Genomic DNA, 19,292 nt, shown 5'->3' on the forward strand with positions numbered 1-19,292 from the left:
TCTGACAACTTTTTTTTTAATGGATTGAACAGCCATATCTACAGTAGCTTAATAGGTTTGATTACACCTATGATTGAAATGCCAAATCAAAACATGATTAATACTGCCAAGATCAAATAAAGTTTGTGGGAAATATTAACTGACATAACACTGACATAAGGACGCTTTATACTCAAAGCAGGATTTTCTAGCCATGACTTACTTTTGCCTCCGAATCACTAGCCGAGATGACTAGTTATCTCTGAGAGTGATGATCAGAAAGAATCTCAAGTGGAATAAAAACACAGAGCAAATGTCACAGAAATATGACACCCTGAATCAGGTATCAATGTGTATGCTTGGATCCATACTTGATCCATGTGTGCAGAAATGAGAACCCAAGTGAAAGAGACCTACAAACCAAGGGAACACATGAGCTTACTCAGGCCTGTAAGTGTGTGGCCCAACAGACACATTGGGAGGGAAGGGTTGGGAGAGTGTGTGGCCCAACAGACACATTGGGAGGGAAGGGTTGGGAGAGTGTGTGGCCCAACAGACACATTGGGAGGGAAGGGTAGGGAGAGTGTGAGGGAAGGCCTCAGGCAAAGAGGGGATGCCACATAGCGATCTGCTTGCGGGGGTTGTCTAACATCTCTTGCCAGTGCTGAAGGCCAGTACCAGAAGCCTGAAGACCGAGCTGGCAGTGCCCAAGGGGCTCCAGTTTCCCCGGCCCAGCCTGGTTCAGCACCTCCAGGTCCAAACTGGACTTGGACAACATCTCACGGGGAACCTCCAGCATCATCATCTCATTCCAGACAGGGTTGATCTTGTGCTTGACTCGTCGTGTCTGCTTCTTCTTCAGCTTGGTTGACTGGTGCTTCAGGGCGAGCTTCACAGAAAGGTCTGAGGAGAGGAGAACCCGTTAGAGAACACAGCACCCAATTCTACTGAAATCAGTCCATTGTGCAAAAATAATTCTTGAAAATGAATCTTGCTTGCATATTGTAACATCATGAGGGCTTTTGTAAAACCATATTTAGTGAGTTGTAATTTGTCCCCACAAAATTCAGAAGTGACATAGGTAACTAACTATATACGTCTATATATCTTTCATCAAATAAACCTCCATCTTCTGCAATGACAGTCTTTTCTTCTGTGTATACATAATTGCATAGGATTTTCTGATGACTGAATTAGTCTTTCAACATAACAACTACAGATTAGCTAACGTAATGTGGCACCGGGACAGAGGAGTGATTGTTGCATACAATGTGCCTTTGTACACCTGTGGGCCAGAAAGGACAATAGTATTAGTTGATTCTGGCTATGACAGTCACTTAGAACATCAACGATGTCTGGAATGTATTTCTTATAAATTCAATGTCTTCAATTCACCCAAGGCCTACCGACTGACCATCTCATGGGTTTGTGTTTTGTTTTAGAGGGCAATATCTCAGCACATCTTGTACTATGTCTAAACATAATAGATATCCACTGTTGTCCATCTAAACATACTGGCTTAACCATCAAATGGTGTTATGAGGCTTACTTTCATTCTTGTTCAAGTTTTGTGGAGTCATATGGAAAAAATGATAATCTTTGAGAATTGAACTTTCCAATTGGAAAATAAAAAGAGGTCAGAGGAAGGGTCACTATATACAAGTTACCGATAAAACACTGAATTCAATTATTTTCCTTGTGAAATTACATTTTAAGATGTCCTGCTGGTGCTACTGGGCAACATGTAAACAATACAGATTCTTGCATTTGCTTCACAAACCTGTGTGTACTTCCTGTTTATGCAAACATAAATGGGTATATACCTGCATGTTTGCTTACCTATGGTGTTTTTCAGTCTGTCAGATTGAAGCCCCTTGGCCTTCATGACCACAACACCCAGCCTGTTAGCAGCAGGCAGGTAGCTGATGGATAGAAGAAGTTCACCAGCAGATGAGGTCACCTCCGGCTGTTTGGAGCAAATATAAAATTTGAATTAATACGGAATGAGAGAACTCTGAATCAGTATAATGCTAAAGGTCACTGAGACATTGCAGAAATGATGACCATCTTCATATTAAATGCCAAACACTTTCTTTTCTCGCGCCTGCGTACATCGATGAATATGTATGAAGAGGTTCCCAAAGTATATATCAGTGAATATGCATGAAGAGGTTGATAACACTTGTTCGTGAGTCCTATATGATTCCAATTATAATAGTTATTACAAATCACAGACAAATCACATCATTTTAGTCTGACATATATATAAAGATATAAAATAAATGCAAGCAATTTAAAGTTGTAGGAATAAATGACTTACTTAATTACAAATATCATACATTTTATATGATAGTGTTCTCAGAAATATAACACATTTGGCTTACATCAGCTGCAAATATTACAAATTAAAGGGGCAGGTAAATTCTCTCTCTCTCTTTCTCTCTCTCTCTCACACACAGACAGAGTGGGAGAATATATATGTCTTATATTCAGGGGATCATTAACCTCAACCTTAACCAGATGCCAGTATTAGGGGTACATAAGACAATGACAACAGGATGAGTCTAAACTAATGATGCATGTGTATCTTATTCAAGGATCCAGAGGTATTGTGCACACATCCAGTTAGCAACGATCTCTGTACAGCAAACATTATAAAGCCTTCAGCATTTCAAGAGAAATGTTTAATCGTTACCAAAGAGATCATTCACATGCATGACGTCATCTATTCACAACCAGGAAAAGGAGAGGTTTGATTATCGGAAGACTGCTATGGGAAGGTCACAGAAGACTATTGAGAGATGTGATCAAGGACATCCCCCTTTTAAAACTCTACATCTTGGATGATTTGATCACTAAGGAACTATAATAACTACTATAAGTCCACTAGAGTCCACTGGGTGAATGCTTGCCAACTGTAAGTCATGTAAGAGGAGCAGAGAGGCTGTAAAATTCAAGCTTCTTGATGATCCTTCACGATCTCCAAAATGATTATGCCACAGAAAATAAGATGTGGCAGTTTTATACGGTGCATGCTGCTTTACTTCTTCAGTGAACATACTGGTTTTATCTAGAGAGCGCTGTAATGTATCCGTATGCTTATGGTAATTCTGCACTGTCAAAAAGAGCAAAAAGAATGTAAAATGTAAAGAACAAATCATCAGGAGGTTAAACATGTCAGGGAACAAAGGGCTGTTATGTTAATAATGGCAAACACTTTTTTCACATTTCACTATATCACTCAGCATAGAAGCCTGTGATGAGACTAAGAAGGACTGCCTGGCTTTAAGTTACACTCAAGAGGAATTGATGGTAATCTTATTGATTTCCCATTTCAATCTCTTGTTTGCCATCTCTGTTACATATACACCAATGACGTTAGATAGATATAATTAACCTTGTGAAAGCAAACACTCTTTCAGAAATCTATTTTTGCACCTCCATTCATGGGCCACTCTGGAAGGGGTGTTATGTTCTGAAAAAACATTACAATATGACTCAAAATGAATTAGCAAGTGTTAGTGTGTATGTTTCTAACTGTGTGTATGCACTAATGACAGTGTGTTGGCTAGTGTGTATGTTTCTAACTGTGTGTATGCACTAATGACAGTGTGTTGGCTAGTGTGTATGTTTCTATCTGTGTGTATGGCTAATGACAGTGTGCTGGCTATAGTGTGTATGTTTCTATCTGTGTGTATGCACTAATGACAGTGTGTTGGCTAGTGTGTATGTTTCTATCTGTGTGTATGCACTAATGACAGTGTGTTGGCTAGTGTGTATATTTCTATCTGTGTGTATGGCTAATGACAGTGTGTTAGTGTGAGAGTGACAGACATTTCCCCCTCCTCTGTTCCATCTGCTCTTTTATCCTAGCAGTTCTTAAATAAGAAGCGGGGACGCCTCTGGATGTACAAACTGATTCATAATTTATGGCCACACTCTGCAGTTACGCAGTGCTTGCGTCACAGCCCTCCCCACTTGCCAACCCCACTTCCCTGCCTCCTCACCTTCTGTCCTCCTATGGCACACTCATCTATTACCTCTATCTCCACCTACCACACTCCTTTTGTTTAACTGAACTGTAAATTTAAAAAATGAATCTAGGATTAATTTATCAGTTGTTGTAATGCAACCTTCAAAATGCTCTGTTCCTGAAAACACTGCAGGCATGAGTCCATGACTCCTAACGACAGTACATCTATGAAACAGAAAAGAGAAGCAAGTCCTGAGGGATTCTCTGATGACGCACATGCTCGTCTCCTGCCTGCAGAGCTCCACTTGCTCTGAGTCGACAGGGCAGGACTGGGTAGGACTGGGTGGGAGGACAGGTGGATTTTAGCATGCTGCACACACACATGCACACAAACACACACACACACACACACACACACACACACACACACACACACAGACACACACAGACACACACACACACACACAGACACACACACACAAACACACACACCACGTGTGCCTCAGTAGATACTGATCTGTGAGTATTTCTGTTCACATCACCAGAGGGGCTTTAGGGAGTCCTGATGGGCAATTAGCTTCACAAATGAATGTTGCATTGTGATCGTTCCCCCTGTTACATCAGATATTTCTGTCACTTCACTCCTGGCTTTGATAACATTCCTAATATGCCCCAAAACACTAAGGGAAACTCTCACACACATGGGATGCTGGGTTGATGCGCTACTTCTCATTCTAATAAAAATATACTCAAATGAAACATCAGTCATGTCTCAAGTCTAGACTATGGAGTAATTACACAGCAAAAATACCTAGCTCATATCCTCGTGCTTTGTACAGCGCCACAACACTAATGACTGAAGACGAATGAGATCTACGTTGAAGATGTATGACTCATCGGTTGCTTGTGAACACAGAACACCGCATAAAGCACCTCCACTGGAACTAGCATCAGGGACTTTCATTTATCTTCACACTTCATTGTTTTATTTTATTCACAGCATAGACGTGAGCTGAAAGTTGTGAGTTTGTGGAGTCTCTAATTAGCTACCTTGGTGCTGCTGTGGTTTCAGCTTTCATGATGTGAGCTACAATATGATTTAATACAAATATAATGACTTCAAATATGATTTTTTTTTTTTAACATAACCCAGTAGCTACGTTCCTTGCTCAATTTCAGTTTCTGTGAATAATATACACATGCATCTTTCCCAAAGTCTGCAACTGTTGCTGCATAAAGTCCTAAGCTTCATCTGAGTCTGCATACCCTCCATGTCGACTTGATTATCTGATTGATCTCCAGGATTTGAAGCAGACAGTTGAGGCTAGAGGGCCATGAGGAGCAATTCACTGAATTTGATCAAACGTGTTTTGCGTATCACGGACTCAGTTATCACAAACTCGGATATCGGTAAGCACAAGGAAAGTGTGGATTTAAAAACTATCCTATGCAGACAAGGTTATAAATTGTGCAAACTAAATAATCAAATTGTGCGAACAAGTCTTTCATGCGAACAAGGCAACTTTTGTGGGATACTTTAGCAAATACTCGCTTCAAATAATTTGAGGCGATGGTATGCAAACTCACAATAGTTTGGGCATTCATATGTGGAGTGAGATGGCAAACACTCACAAGGGTTTCATTGCTTTCTCAACACATCTTCCATTTGTACCTTATTTCCACCCTCACAAATAACCAAAGAACCATTAATGGACCCGGTTGAATATCTGAATATCATAACTGGTTAATATGCAAACCCTTCCAGTATGACAGTATCAGTACAATGCTAGTATAAGACACAGCATCTCTAGCTGTAGCATGGTTTTGTTATGGCTACATTTGGGGTTCCAACTCTCATGTGTCATTTATTATTAGTTTTATGCATTGGAATGCATATTATGGTATTATTATATGCAAATGATTGTTGTTGACAGATACATGCAATCAATTCTCAGAATACCTTTCACATTATGCCAGGCAATGTGGTTCCATACTAGGTGGCTTCATCAGAAATGAAAGAGACGTTGAACTAGAATTGGCCCCACATTCATTGTTGAGATGTACCTGCTTTGGAGGTTGAAGGTCAACCCAACAGTCTGCGTCTGACATCATGCCCACGTCTGCCAGTTTGAACCTCATGGCACCCATGTGAGTGTGGCGGGAGAAGCGGTCACAGCTGTGGAGTGACAGGGCCACCTCGCCCTCCATCTTGTACCCGTCCGGCAGGGGGAAAACCAGGTCCTCCCCCCACTGAACGTGACCTGTGAGGCGACGCACGGAGGTCTGAGCCTGCCTCTCCCTCCCATCCGTGGTCAGCAGGCCTGAGATGTAGCCCTCACACCCTGCCTCCGCAGTCACATGCTCCGCTGGAGGAAGACAAATCAGTAAGTGAGTATCTGCAGCATACTGGGTGGAAAATGAAGCAATCAGAAGTGCGAAACGTAGAGGAGAGAGATTGAACATGGCTTGATTCTGTCCTGGCATTAGCCAGCCAGGGCTTTAGCCAGATAAGAATAAATGGTGAATTTTATGGTTAAGTAATGTTTCAACACCATATTTAATTTGAATCAAAACATTATATTGTGTGATCTACATGACGAATTAAATACATAGTCACCTAGGAATGCTATTAGCTTGTGTATGAAAAACACTTCAAATACAGACATACAGTACCAAAAACACATCATTACAAATGCACGCAAGCATCTTCTACGCTGAGGGGAGGGAGATGTAATTTGAATGATCTAATCCAGCCAAGCAAAACTAATCCATAAGATTTGTTGTCCGATTAAATTGAGATAGTTGACTGATTACATCTTTCCTTAAGTGAAAAGATCTGAATCTTTGCTAATGATGCCTGATTGAGTGATAATAAAAAGCCTTTTCTATACTGTTTTCAATGCTTCCTAACCCAATGGCAGCAGTTTTGTCTCTATAGCAGGGGCACTCTTTTTTGAAAAGCTGATAAACACAACACTTGTTGTGGGGGTTGTCATGCCTACAGATACACTGAAGCGTCCATGTCACAACATTCTGAGGGTGGTGATCGCTTGAGGTGCTGTCAGTTGCGAGGAAAGTGTGTGTGCACATTTAATTAGTATGTGTGTGCGCGTGTGTGGTGGCAAGGCCATGCTGACCTTTTCATCCGTCATTGTTTGAGCAGAGCACCATCCTTGCCATAATGCTAACACAAACAGAGATCCCAGACAACACTCAACCAATATCAAGACCTTTGATTTGATTTTGACAGCTGAAAATAAAATACAATTTGTATTGCGGTGTGTTGTTAATTTGCACTTATTGCTTTGTGCTATTTGTTGTGTGTTATTCATTTGTGCTGGCTATGAGGTAATGTAAAGTTTCTTAACATGGCCAATGGGGTAAAGGAGGTGAGGAGATAAAATGCAGAAACAATAGCCTGATAATGTATTCAGTGAATGTGCGCCATTCAATTCCTGATCACTGTTACCTGCTGTTACTGACTGCTTTATAAAAGGTTTTGACATGTGTTAATACCCAGAGTTGACTATATGGGTGCAGACTCTTCCTTACCTTCTATGACTGTGACATGCAGTTGTTTGTGTTGCATGTTATAGGTGAGAGAAAAGTGCAGCTTTGGATGGATGCTAGAGCTACTTGTTGTCATCCCATTGGTCAGCTCAGTGTCACAGGGTGTGTCATCCGTGGAATCTGGAAAATAAGGAGCAACACCAGCTGATGATTCTGTGAGTTATTTTGTCATTTGTGAAAGTCTTACCAAAAGAATGTGAAAATGATCTGATTCAAATAAGATACAAATTTTGGAAATATAATACAAAGTTAAACTATAATACAATAAACTAGATTTGGTCACCTAGGGCTTAGTGATGGCTGGTTAGAGTGGCAGTTATAGTATGGCTCTGGGAATACATGAGAATTTGTGTCTGTTTGTTTTAATTGCTGACACTCTGACCTGGATGCCTCAGTAGAAATAAGTGGCTGAATTCTATTCAGTAATTGGGGACTGGATAAGGATGTCCCTGTGACAGACTTGCTCAACCAGTTGAGTACCACCCACTGCCTCCGGTATGCAAGCTTTGCAAACATGTGCCAGCACAGTACTGGGAAAGTGATAGCTAAATCAATTATGAGACATGAGGGACTTGAGTCAATGAATCAAAAGTTATAATCAATAATTATGTCAAAGTGTTTGTAACTGTCTACACAAAATGCCTTTCCAATCCTCTGCAACTTCTCCCAATAAATGAATCTGTGTCCGGAGGCTGAACAATTCTGCAGAGGTAATTAAACATAATTTTAAGCAAAAACAAATGTGAAAGCATTCAGTGTCCATAATAACCAACAGTCTTTGTGCTTCCACACAGCATTGCCTCCAATGGAGTACACTGTGAATCAATCTTGGCTTGAGATGGTTGGACTTGAATAAACAGGATTAGTAACTGGCATTAGGGCACTGTAATTGCAGCATTCATTCTTGAAGGTACAGTATTTTTTTTATTGTCAAAACCAAAACAAATTAGAGACAAAGAGTGATTCATTTCGGGTGCATGGTGAAAATACCACCTTTCCACTGCAGCCATGCTTCTTGTATGCCTGGAAAAGGAATTTTAATTGTATTTGTTTACATTTCTTTCTCTCTGGAAAATGCAAATTTATACACCTGAATTAAAGAATCAGGAACCGAAGGACTCAGCATCCCGTGACTCATCATTTTATTTTTGTTGACAAAATCTACATATTCTGCGTTGAAGGATTGGAAGTAGAATGGGCAAAACCTGCAACATACTCCTGCAAAGCGCAACTCCAAAATGTGTATAGTTCTATTCTATTAACATCTCTATTCAGGAATTGCCCCAGGATCATTGAACAGTGTGGAATAATTGTGTACTGGATGAGATGTCGGTGAAATGACAGTGACGCTTTTGATTTATAAAAAAGTGTGGTACCAAGGTCATTTCTGTCACTTTTTTTTATTTATTTACCCTCTCTGGGGATGGTAAAGACTTCCTCTGGTCCACCCGTTGCTTGGTTACAAGAGTCAGACTCTTTGGCAGTTTCCTTCGGTGGCATTGCGTTTGTTTTTCCAGGGTCAGCACAGTTAATGACTTCAGGAGAGGTCACTGATGGCTTAGGTTTGAAGATGTTCGGGAAATTCAGCAGGGTTCTCGGCTGAATCGGTTCTGTGGATTTTTCCACTCTGAACTGAAATAAAATAGGAAAAACAGATAAGGCATGGCTGTTTTGCTACCATAAAATGATCAGTAAAACAATAAGACAGTAGTATTCAAGCATTCAAGCACTCATCCACACAGAATACAAAACACATGCCAAGAGTACCACAGGGATCACAGTCTTTTTAAACATGTCCACTTCCCATCTTTTTAAATGTCCTATTATGGATATTTAAGTACAATGGTATGGACATTTCCTATTATGGATATTTAAAGTTCAATGGAAAAAAACTGAATATGCTACAACTGTACACACCCATACTGTAAATTTGAGATGATGATACCTGTAAAATAACTCAACTGGATCAAGTGGCATTTTACAGACAATAATTTGCATTTTAATTTAGCCTCATACCATCACTGCAGTCACTTCTATCCTATTCTCATATCAAGGCTTTGAGCTGCTGAGAAAGAAGCCCAATTAGTTCTTATGGATCAAATCATGCAGACTATGAAGGAAACATGCAGTAGACAGAAACCAAAGGTGAGATGGCCAGGGGCTATTGAAGTCAAGGAATAGAGTTGCATCAACAATGCAATGATTGAAGGGTACAGTGGAGAGTAAAATGAATCCCATGCGTGTATATCATTATGATATGGAAAGATATGGAGTTTGCAGAAAGCTAGGAGTGTGGCAGTGGCAGGGCTCTGTGGACTGCTAGTTTACTTGTTGATTTGATGAACACTGGCTTGGGAAATGCATTGAGATGCTTCAATTTGAGAATGAATAGCCCACATGAGACGATTTCAAAAGTTATCCCTTCAAATGATGTGTAACTGTATTCTGATTACCACCAAACTGTCACAGTATCTGAAGTGGGGCGCATTTGGAATTAGAGAATTGCAAATTAGCACAATTTACAGACTTATATCTCAGTAATAAACACAGATTAATAATCAAAGAAATTACATCTATATAGCGTGACTGACGTTACCATGACTGATGTTACAACTTGTCCACTTACAATGAACAGTCCACAAGCCAACACTTTGTATACCTCTGCTTGCAGATGGGGTTGGCAGATTTAAGTGTAATAGTTCTAAATGGTTCTTATATTTAGAAGAGTTTTAATATTTATGTAATTACTAGAAAAATAAGGTCTGGTCCACATGTAACGTCAGCCACATCATGTAATTAATTGTATTGCTTAGCCTTCCATCACAATTTTTACTAGATAGAACGTAACTTATCCATAGCAAATGAAACAACCCCAGGTCTGTAGTTGTGCTGGTGTTGAAATATCATTACGCAATTTAATTTGAAGTTATTAGGAAGAATCAGAATTGAATCAAAGCTCTCTATATAAAGACAAATGTTAATATTACCTAAAGCAATACCTAGATGGCAGCACATGCTAGTATTGGAAAATATCATTCAAAGTTATTCTTGACAGTTGCAATTATGGTAAAGTAATCCATTTACTGTTCTCTCAGACAAATAAATCATACTGAAGACCAGTCTGTGTGTTGCCAAGGAGCTTTTAGACAAAAGTAAATTCTGTTGTTTGTGATGACATTTAAGTGGCGCTTGTGAGTGGGAGCCACATGAAAGATATGAAAGGCCTTGTGGATAAAATCCATAATTTCCAGTAACTCTCAGGTCTTATAATGTTAGTACAACAGCTCAGTGTTTCGTACAGCAATGTTTTTTATTTGGTCCATGTCCATCTGATGGATTTGGCCTGCTTCTTGCTAGAATGCCCAAAACATTCATCTATCTTTCAATATGAAGAGATACTTGTCTAACAATGTGATTCAAATTTGACAACATATATCTGAGAGGAGAAGGTGGTAACATTTTTCTGAGCAAAGCTCAGGGTCAACAACAGCCAGAAACAAATCCCTTTAATGTTGCCAGACATGTTCTGATTCCGAGGAGTAGCAGTGTCAAGAAGCTTTGCTCAGAAAAATGTTACCACCTTCTCCTCTCAGACATATGTTGTCAAATTTGAATCACATTGTTAGACAAGTATCTCTTCATATTGAAAGATAGATGAAGGTTTTGGGCATTCTAGCAAGAAGTCTCATCTCCATTCAGCACAAACAGCCTAATGTAGTGCTCTCCACTAGAAATCAAGCCAGGCACGAGGCTGGAGGGTACCACATAGACAAGCAACATTATTATCCCACAAAACAGTTGCAGTTGCTGCTGTCAAACTCTTGACAGGGGTAGCTGGAGAGTTGGCAAGTTGGCAGGTAGCAGTGACATATCCTGTCAGACCACACATCATGTTTGAGAGCTTGAATGGAGATTTGTAGAGTCGCTGGAGATGAGCCATGCTCAGGATCACGTCTTTCAAATATGTTTTCACACACACACTGTGGACACCCACGGTAAATTATCGAGCTCTTGCGTAAATCCTCTCCAGAGTGTCTGAGTCATTCATATCCTCATCACTGAGTCTTGTTGGTAAGCAGTGATTATTTATCATCGCCAATTCTCCTACTTAGGAAGCATTGTATCCAAGAGTGTAGGTTCAGAAGAGGATATCATTGTAAATAATAATTTGAAATCTATTTCTTCAAGACAGGGACAGTGCACAATAAAACAATAATCCTGTACAACAGGAGAAAATGCTTTATGCCAGCTTCTAGTAGATTGCTATTTTCCACCTGTAGTCCTTGGGCAGGGAAAAGATAATGGATCCATAATGGAGTCAGAAGGTGAAAAAAACATCACCACCAACCAAGATAAAAGATAAACAAGATCACTACCAACCGAGATATAAGATAAAAAACATCACCACCAACCAAGATAAAAGATAAACAAGATCACTACCAACCAAGATATAAGATAAAAAACATCACCACCAACCAAGTTATAAGATAAAAAACATCACCGCCAACCAAGATATAAGATAAAAAACATCACCGCCAACCAAGATATAAGATAAAAAACATCGCACTAACCAAGATATAAGATACAAAACATCACTGCCATCCAAGATATAAGATAACTATATAACAGTAATGTGAAGTCAGTTATCTTCTGCCAGGCAGAATGGTGACTATGGGCTCACAAGCTGCCCTTGGGGTTTGGTGGGAACAAAAATGTCTAATTTAATAATTAAGGAAAGAACAAGACACGACGATGAACTATTTTCACCACATCAGAATCACTGTGGATATCTTGTTTTTAAAGCATAAGGTTGTGACTGACAAGCATCTCTTGAAGAGGAACCATGAAATGGAAGAGCTAAAGAACTGAGGGAAAATAGGGATTCTCATAAAATAGGTAGACAGAGACAAAGAACAGGGCAAGATGTCGGTGTACATACTGTGTGTAAGGTGCAAACAGTGTAAGTGACATGGGAAATCACTGAAAAGATTTGCTAGGAAAGGCTGAAATTACATCCATAATATCTCTACTATATTTACAGCATATAAGAAAATTATATTTTAGAATGAGAAAACTGTGTGTTTGCACGAGCAATTATGTGCGTTTGCTTTTATTTATTTTTTCATCCTGAATGCTTCTTGCTCGTTTTTGACATTTGATGTAAGACCTCAAAAATGGGCTTGTTATCCTATACACTGATTCCTGCAGAACATGGCGGAATCATCAGAATTCCTTTTCTTTCACACGGTGGCTGAATCGGGAGTGTGAGTCATGCCTTACTCTGAGACACCATCTGTGCCCTACGGGGAGGGGGGCCTTGACCCGAGCTCTTGGGAAATAAGTCATGTGTGTTTGGTGTGAATTGTGAATAATGTGACCTCAACTGGGTGATTCATCAGATAAAATCATCTATTGTACTAGTTCATGGAAATAAGTATAAGTATAATATAAATATGTATAGTGAACAGATCACTCGAGTACAAGAGGTGTCTGTCTCGTCCTGTGGTGTACATATCCTCCATTCATTTGACTGTCTAGCGACTTATGTTGCTACAGAGGGAAAATCTTTTTCACACTCAGACTAATTATTCTAACACCTTTAGATGCTTTGTCAACATGAAAAGAGAGGGAAGAAATTGATTTTAAGTGTGAAAGGGGTGGCAACTAACAGCGGCGGACTGGGGGGGAAAAGTGGCCCGGGACTACTGTCAGACCGGCCCACTCAATACACGGCGTGCGGCCCACTAAGTACACAGCGCACTGCCCACTCAGTACACACCGCATTGCCCACTCAATGGATCGCGCGATCGGTCAGTGGCCTACTGGGAAAAATACCCATACACTTAACATTATTTTGGTTAATTACAAAGAAATTACATCATATATGCTTGTTTTTTTAATAACATTCGGATCCACCAATTTGCCTGGATGGACACATGGAATAAAATGATACTGGCTATTGTAACACTCCAAGGTAGGTATAGTTTGCAAGATGAATAGTATCAGATCAGATGGTTATCAGATCAGATGGTTATACGTATAACTACAAAGCCTATGGGTTAGTACACTCAAAGCGTATTAGATAAATATACTTGAAATTAGTGCTGTCAAACTATTACAATATTTAATCGCAATTTTTTTATCTATTATAAATGTCCCTTCATTTATTTTGTATCCATTTATCCATGTTTTATTCCAGAATCATCTATCTAGATCACCGGTTCCCAAACTTTTCTGGCTCACGGCACCTCTAAACATATCTCTCTCCATCCACGGCACCCCTATTTTTTATGTCATATTTGTACTTTAGGCCATTTGATTTAACCTTGTGATGTGTTGAATAGGCTATAACTGCTTTTATTAAAGGCATTACATTAAGAAGGTGAGGTTTATCTCATTTTTGTTATATTCAAATTAACCACATTTAATAGAACTTTTGAATAAATAGTGAACAGAATACGAACAGACAACGTCTGTCCCTCTCACAACTATATCACAGCCAAAACGTATGGGTAATAATCGAGAAATTAGCTGGCAGTAACAAAACATAGCAGGAACAAACCTTCAGACAACTTATCAACTTAGTGGGACACATGTGCCTGTCTATGACTGCATAGTTTGTTAATGCAAGGAGGGATTGTTGACAGTGCAACACGGAGGTCCTGTTCAACTGACAGCCTTTGCCTCAGGTGTAGGAGGGATTGTGGACAGTGCAACACGGAGGTCCTGTTCAACTGACAGCCTTTGCCTCAGGTGTTGCACTGTCCACAATCCCTCCTCCCATTAACAAACTCTGCAGTCAAAGACGGGCACATGTGTCCCATTAAGTTTAGCATGGTTGTCCAGTTCTTTGCAAAATAAAGTTCTCTGTAAATTTGTCCTCATCCACATACTGTATCTAACGTTAACGATCATCTGGCAAAGGCCATTAACATCAGTGGACTCGTCTATTTTAAGCGCAAATGTCCCCCTTAGCCATAGTTTCTCACTCAGTACAGATTCCATGTTCCCCGACATATCATCAATGCAACGTTTGATCGTGTTATCAGAGAGGGGGATTTTTTTCTGAAGTGTGTGCATTTTAGATTTGGCAAGCAACTCGGCAAGTAAAAAAACTAGTCTTTTGTGCCTTCTCAGACACACGCACGGTAGAAAGCATTCGCTCTGTGTGGTATTCTGTGTTTTAAGTCTTTCAAAATATTCTAGTCTTTGTTGTGGTGTTTCGGGTGCTTGGTCTCCAGGTGCCTTGCCAACTTGCTAGGCACCATGGCTGCATTAGCCAACGTCTCCCTGCAGAACTCGCAACATACTGGAGGTACAGGTCGTTATAATGGCTCACTTTTCTATTTGCTAAATTCGATTCCGATGTTTGTTACTGTGGAGATGGATGCACTCTCTTTAAAAGTGTATCCATTGCGCCTACCTTCACTGCTGTCAATACGGAATAACAAACAAAGTCAACGAGAGAGCTGTTGTTGATGTTACTGTAAACTGTAGCCTATTGTTGTTTGTGCTGCAAATACATTTTTTAATTTATATCATTACAATAAAATTAATTTTGAAATTGATATATATTAAATGATCAAGCCTTGGGCCATTCCACGGCACCCCTGAGCATGTGTCACGTCACCCCAGGGTGCCGCGGCACCCACTTTGAAAACCCCTGATCTAGATAACATATTAACATTGTTTATAATGTAAGTGTTGTGAAACGCAAGCTTTACTTGGCCAATTCAACACCTTTAGATAACATATTAACAATCTAGATAACATATTAACATTGTTTATAATGTAAGTGTTGGTGTAACACAGTGATTTTAGCATAACAAACTAGCTGGTTAACTTATTTGACACAAGTTACAGTATTAGGAATGATAAGATTGCCCTATTTACAACTACCACCATGGATAGCTTGCTCATCGATTGTAAGCAAGTGACTACAGCTAACATGTTACATGCTACAGCTAACAATCATGTCATTTTACATGCTACAGCTAACATAGATAATCTCGATGTTGACAACAGCTTGCTTATTTTACCAGATCATAACGGTTTCAATTTAAGACATACCGTTAGCTAGGCTTGCTGTAGGGAACGTTACCTCATCTGTGAATAGCAAGCTAACATTTGGCAAGGTCAACGCCACATCTTACCTTATCACAATGTCACCAGTCAGTGGTTTTGCAAATAAAATGTAGGCTAGAGTAATTGACATTTAATAACATCTCAAACTAAATCAGACTGACGGAAGAGATTGACAGAGGCAGCAGCAAGCTGTGCCTCATCCGTGTTAAGGGCTAGGGCTGACTGCACACGTCAATACGGTTGCTTGCCCTGGCTGGGCGTGTTGCTTGTATGTAATATGCAAATCCAAATGTAAGAATCCCAGAATCCTCTAGGCCTACCTCAATCGGCACAGCTGAGAACACTTCGGCTGTGTAAGAACCAATTTTCAGGTGTTCATTAATAACATAGAGATATGTTCTTACGTTGAACTTCCGAAGTCCGTAAAACACATAAGTAACGTAAAAAAAAAAAATAAATCGAAAAATAGACACCATAGGTGTGAAGACAGATTGCAAGTAGGAGTATAAATTTCAGTCAGTGCTTCTCTATGTTTGAAGCTCTTAGAGAAAGCTAAAATAATGTTGTCTTCAGAATCGTAAATATATTACACTGATATGCGCTGAGAGTGGGCCTGATGGCTGTGGGCCGGTAGATGATGATAATGGGCTGGTGTTTTGGGCCATCGGCCCACCGGGGATGTCCCCGGTATTCCCGATGGCCAGTCCGCCCCTGGCAACTAATGTATTTATCAACTATGACCATACAAACAAATCAGAGTGTATGCCCCTATAAGTGCTTGTTTCTATGTACACATGGATGCTTTATTTTTTCGTTGAAAACATCATACTGCTAGAATCTAAAACATTAGGGGGTAGCTGTTAGAAATTCCTTTAGCTGATATTTCTGTCAAATGTTCTATTTTTGATGTTAGCACTTCTCAGGCATCATACAAAACTACTGGAATGACCACAATGGGAGACTAGACTCAGACTAAATCACAGATGTTCAGTCCAGGATACCCTTCAGCCAAACAGGTCTAATAATAGAACCACTGTCCTTTTGTCCTTACAGCTGAGAACCTCTGATTAAAACAAATGGCTCCCTGCTGGCTTGCCAAATGGCAACACTTCTATTTGATCCGAGTCCATTAGCATGAAAACTGCCTCGTGGTATTCTGTATGGCAAAATGAAAAAGGAATAAAACTGATATCTGTTTTCCAAAAATAACTAAATGCCTTATGAGGGACAGGTATATTTTATTCCCTTCCATAGAATACACGTGAAAAGCATCACAGGCTGTCTTAGTGCTCCTCATTACAGACAGAAATGTCCTTCACTAAGGTGAAGGAGGGAATCCTCAAATAACTATTTCAAACCAAGACTGTGGGTACCAGAGTAGCATTGTTTTTTTTTTATCTCACTGCATATGGTCTGTATTACGGGAAAAAAAACGAATGGGCTGATTGATGTCTGTATTTGTGCAAAGGAGAGTGCATGCACATTTGAGTTTCAGTGTGAGTGGTTTCTGTCTGTCTGCATGCAGGTAAGTAGGCATGTGTCTTAATATGTGTGTGTGTGTGTGTGTGTGTGTGTTGTGTGTGTGTGTGTGTGTGTGTGTACCTGGGCAGATTTCAGTGTGTATGCACTAGTGAAAATGGCAAAAGAGTTTGCAACCAGCATCTACAGTTAAGAGGAGTCATCCGTCATTAGCCATATCACAGTTGCGTAGGATAGTTGGGGACAGGTCCCTGAGTAGGGAATGCGTAGGATAGTTGGGGACAGGTCCCTGAGTTGGGCAGGGGCCGCCACTGCTGCCTTCAGCTCAGGCTGAGGCTAAGCAAAGACCGTTTGTAAATCTAACTTCATGAGCATAGTAGGGAGTTAAGCTTACTGCACAGTTTCCCATAAAAACAGCTCCATCAAAAATGTCTATTTTCCCTCCACTTAATCTGGCTGCTCTTCGCCTTTCATCAAAATGCTGCAAAGATACAAATCACTAATCTTCCATCAGATAAGCGACTGAACAGGATTGGCATTAATGCTTTCATATAAAAAGTAATTGAAGGAACACAAGCTGAATACAAGCTGTCAACCTTAGCCCTGCCTCTCAGTAAAGTGTGAAGAGCCATCATATACAACAAGGTTATATCATGTAATCGTTATTTGCTATTGTAATGGTTTGTCTCTAGAAGGCTGATATAATTATTACGTTTTTTTCACTTGTAGAAAGAAAATGATGTTTAAGCTGTGGGTCAACAAAATGACATGGTCCCAACCTGACTCAATCTCCAATGGACAGCCAATGGGGACACAAAGTACAATGCGAGAAGTTTCACAACCACAACCCACTCAGCATCACAACTGATGTTGAAAGCAACTTTCCCTGCCAAGGGTCAAAAGGTGAGCATCATACCAGAACACTTTCAAACGGTATTATATCTATCTGTCACTTTTACGAAATATCCTAAAATGTTTTCAATATCTCATTTTAAATCTGTATCTGCTTGTCATTGTGACATATTAACCACTTAACCATTAAACTCCAAATACCAATGCCTCTGAAAATCCCTTGTGATGACTCTCTATATACATCCACTGTTACCTGAAGGTTTGGACTAGTGAGGGTGCAATGCTAGTAATCTCAGTTTACCTGCTGTAGGGAGTGCAGAACACTGGGTTTGGCCTTTTCAGGGTCAGTGCCATCTGCACTCTCCAGTTTCCCCTTCTTGCAGGACTTGCAGAGGAGGGAGAGCCCACAGAGGGTGAGGATCCCCGAAGCCGTCCCCAGGGTGGCACCCAGAAAAGCAGCCATAGAGAAGATCATGTTGTTGCTATCAACAACCACAACAGAAGGAAAAGTGGACTTGGAGAGAAGAGAGGGACTGAGCAGGTGGCAAGTCAGTCTTTTGACCACATTGCAAAAAAGAATCTTGATTAATCTGATTTTACTGTCCTCAAAACATGAAAAAACTCCCCCTAAAATGCCAAGAATTTAAGAAATAAGAAGAGGAAGTGATGGTAGAAGAGAGATCTAAGAGCCCACATCCATCAACCCAAAGCTGGTAGCACGCCTAGCGCTGTCAGTAATCCACTGATCCGAGAAGAGACGGCAGGAGAATGTTCCTGTCTGCGTGCCTGCGCCTGATGCACGGAGGAGGAGCAGTGGCGAGCGTCTCCGCTCATGAATTCAGTGAAAATCAGGAAGGGGGAGGGGATGGAGGCTGAGAGATACAAAGGGGGAGGGCGAGAGACAGAGGGGAAGGAGATAGTGGATGCTGCACATACAAGGAAGAAAATGCGGGCCCAAGAGGGACAGGCATGTGTAATGCATGATGACGTCAGAAATGAAGAGCCGGCCTCCTCTCCAGGTCTCTGTGGTAGATATCATATAATGCTCACCTGTCATCACATAGCCCCTCTCTCAGAGTAATGGTTCAGAAATTACACTCTGCAATTCTGATAACGAGCTGAAGTGGCAATCATGTTTCTTGGAACTTTCCATACATTTTAAAATGTGCATTATTTGAAATAAAAATCTTCACGTTTTCCTGTCTTCTGCTTTATCCTCTAAAGTAAAATTGTTGATCTTTTGACACACTCTGCAGATACATCACTTACTAACTTTACTACTACTAATTTTGTCAAAAACCTTCTGACATTAGGAGCAAACATTATTGTTTTTCAGTGTTTTTTAATATTATTA

At 40.2% G+C, this 19,292-nt stretch overlaps 1 protein-coding gene across 1 annotated transcript; it reads right to left on the bottom strand.

Annotated features, from left to right (window-relative positions):
* Window positions 1–577: 577 nt before the first annotated feature.
* Window positions 578–18,413, bottom strand: syt13 (synaptotagmin XIII; the record flags this gene model as incomplete). The annotated part of the gene is made up of 6 exons (XM_080843279.1): window positions 578–882; window positions 1,819–1,945; window positions 6,017–6,318; window positions 7,505–7,642; window positions 8,935–9,154; window positions 18,240–18,413. The coding sequence occupies 6 exons, from the start codon at window positions 18,411–18,413 to the stop codon at window positions 578–580; spliced, it is 1,266 nt and encodes a 421-aa protein (XP_080699405.1).
* Window positions 18,414–19,292: the final 879 nt, after the last annotated feature.

Source organism: Sprattus sprattus (genome assembly GCF_963457725.1).
Source record: "Sprattus sprattus genome assembly, chromosome: 8".
Lineage (NCBI taxonomy): Eukaryota > Metazoa > Chordata > Actinopteri > Clupeiformes > Clupeidae > Sprattus > Sprattus sprattus.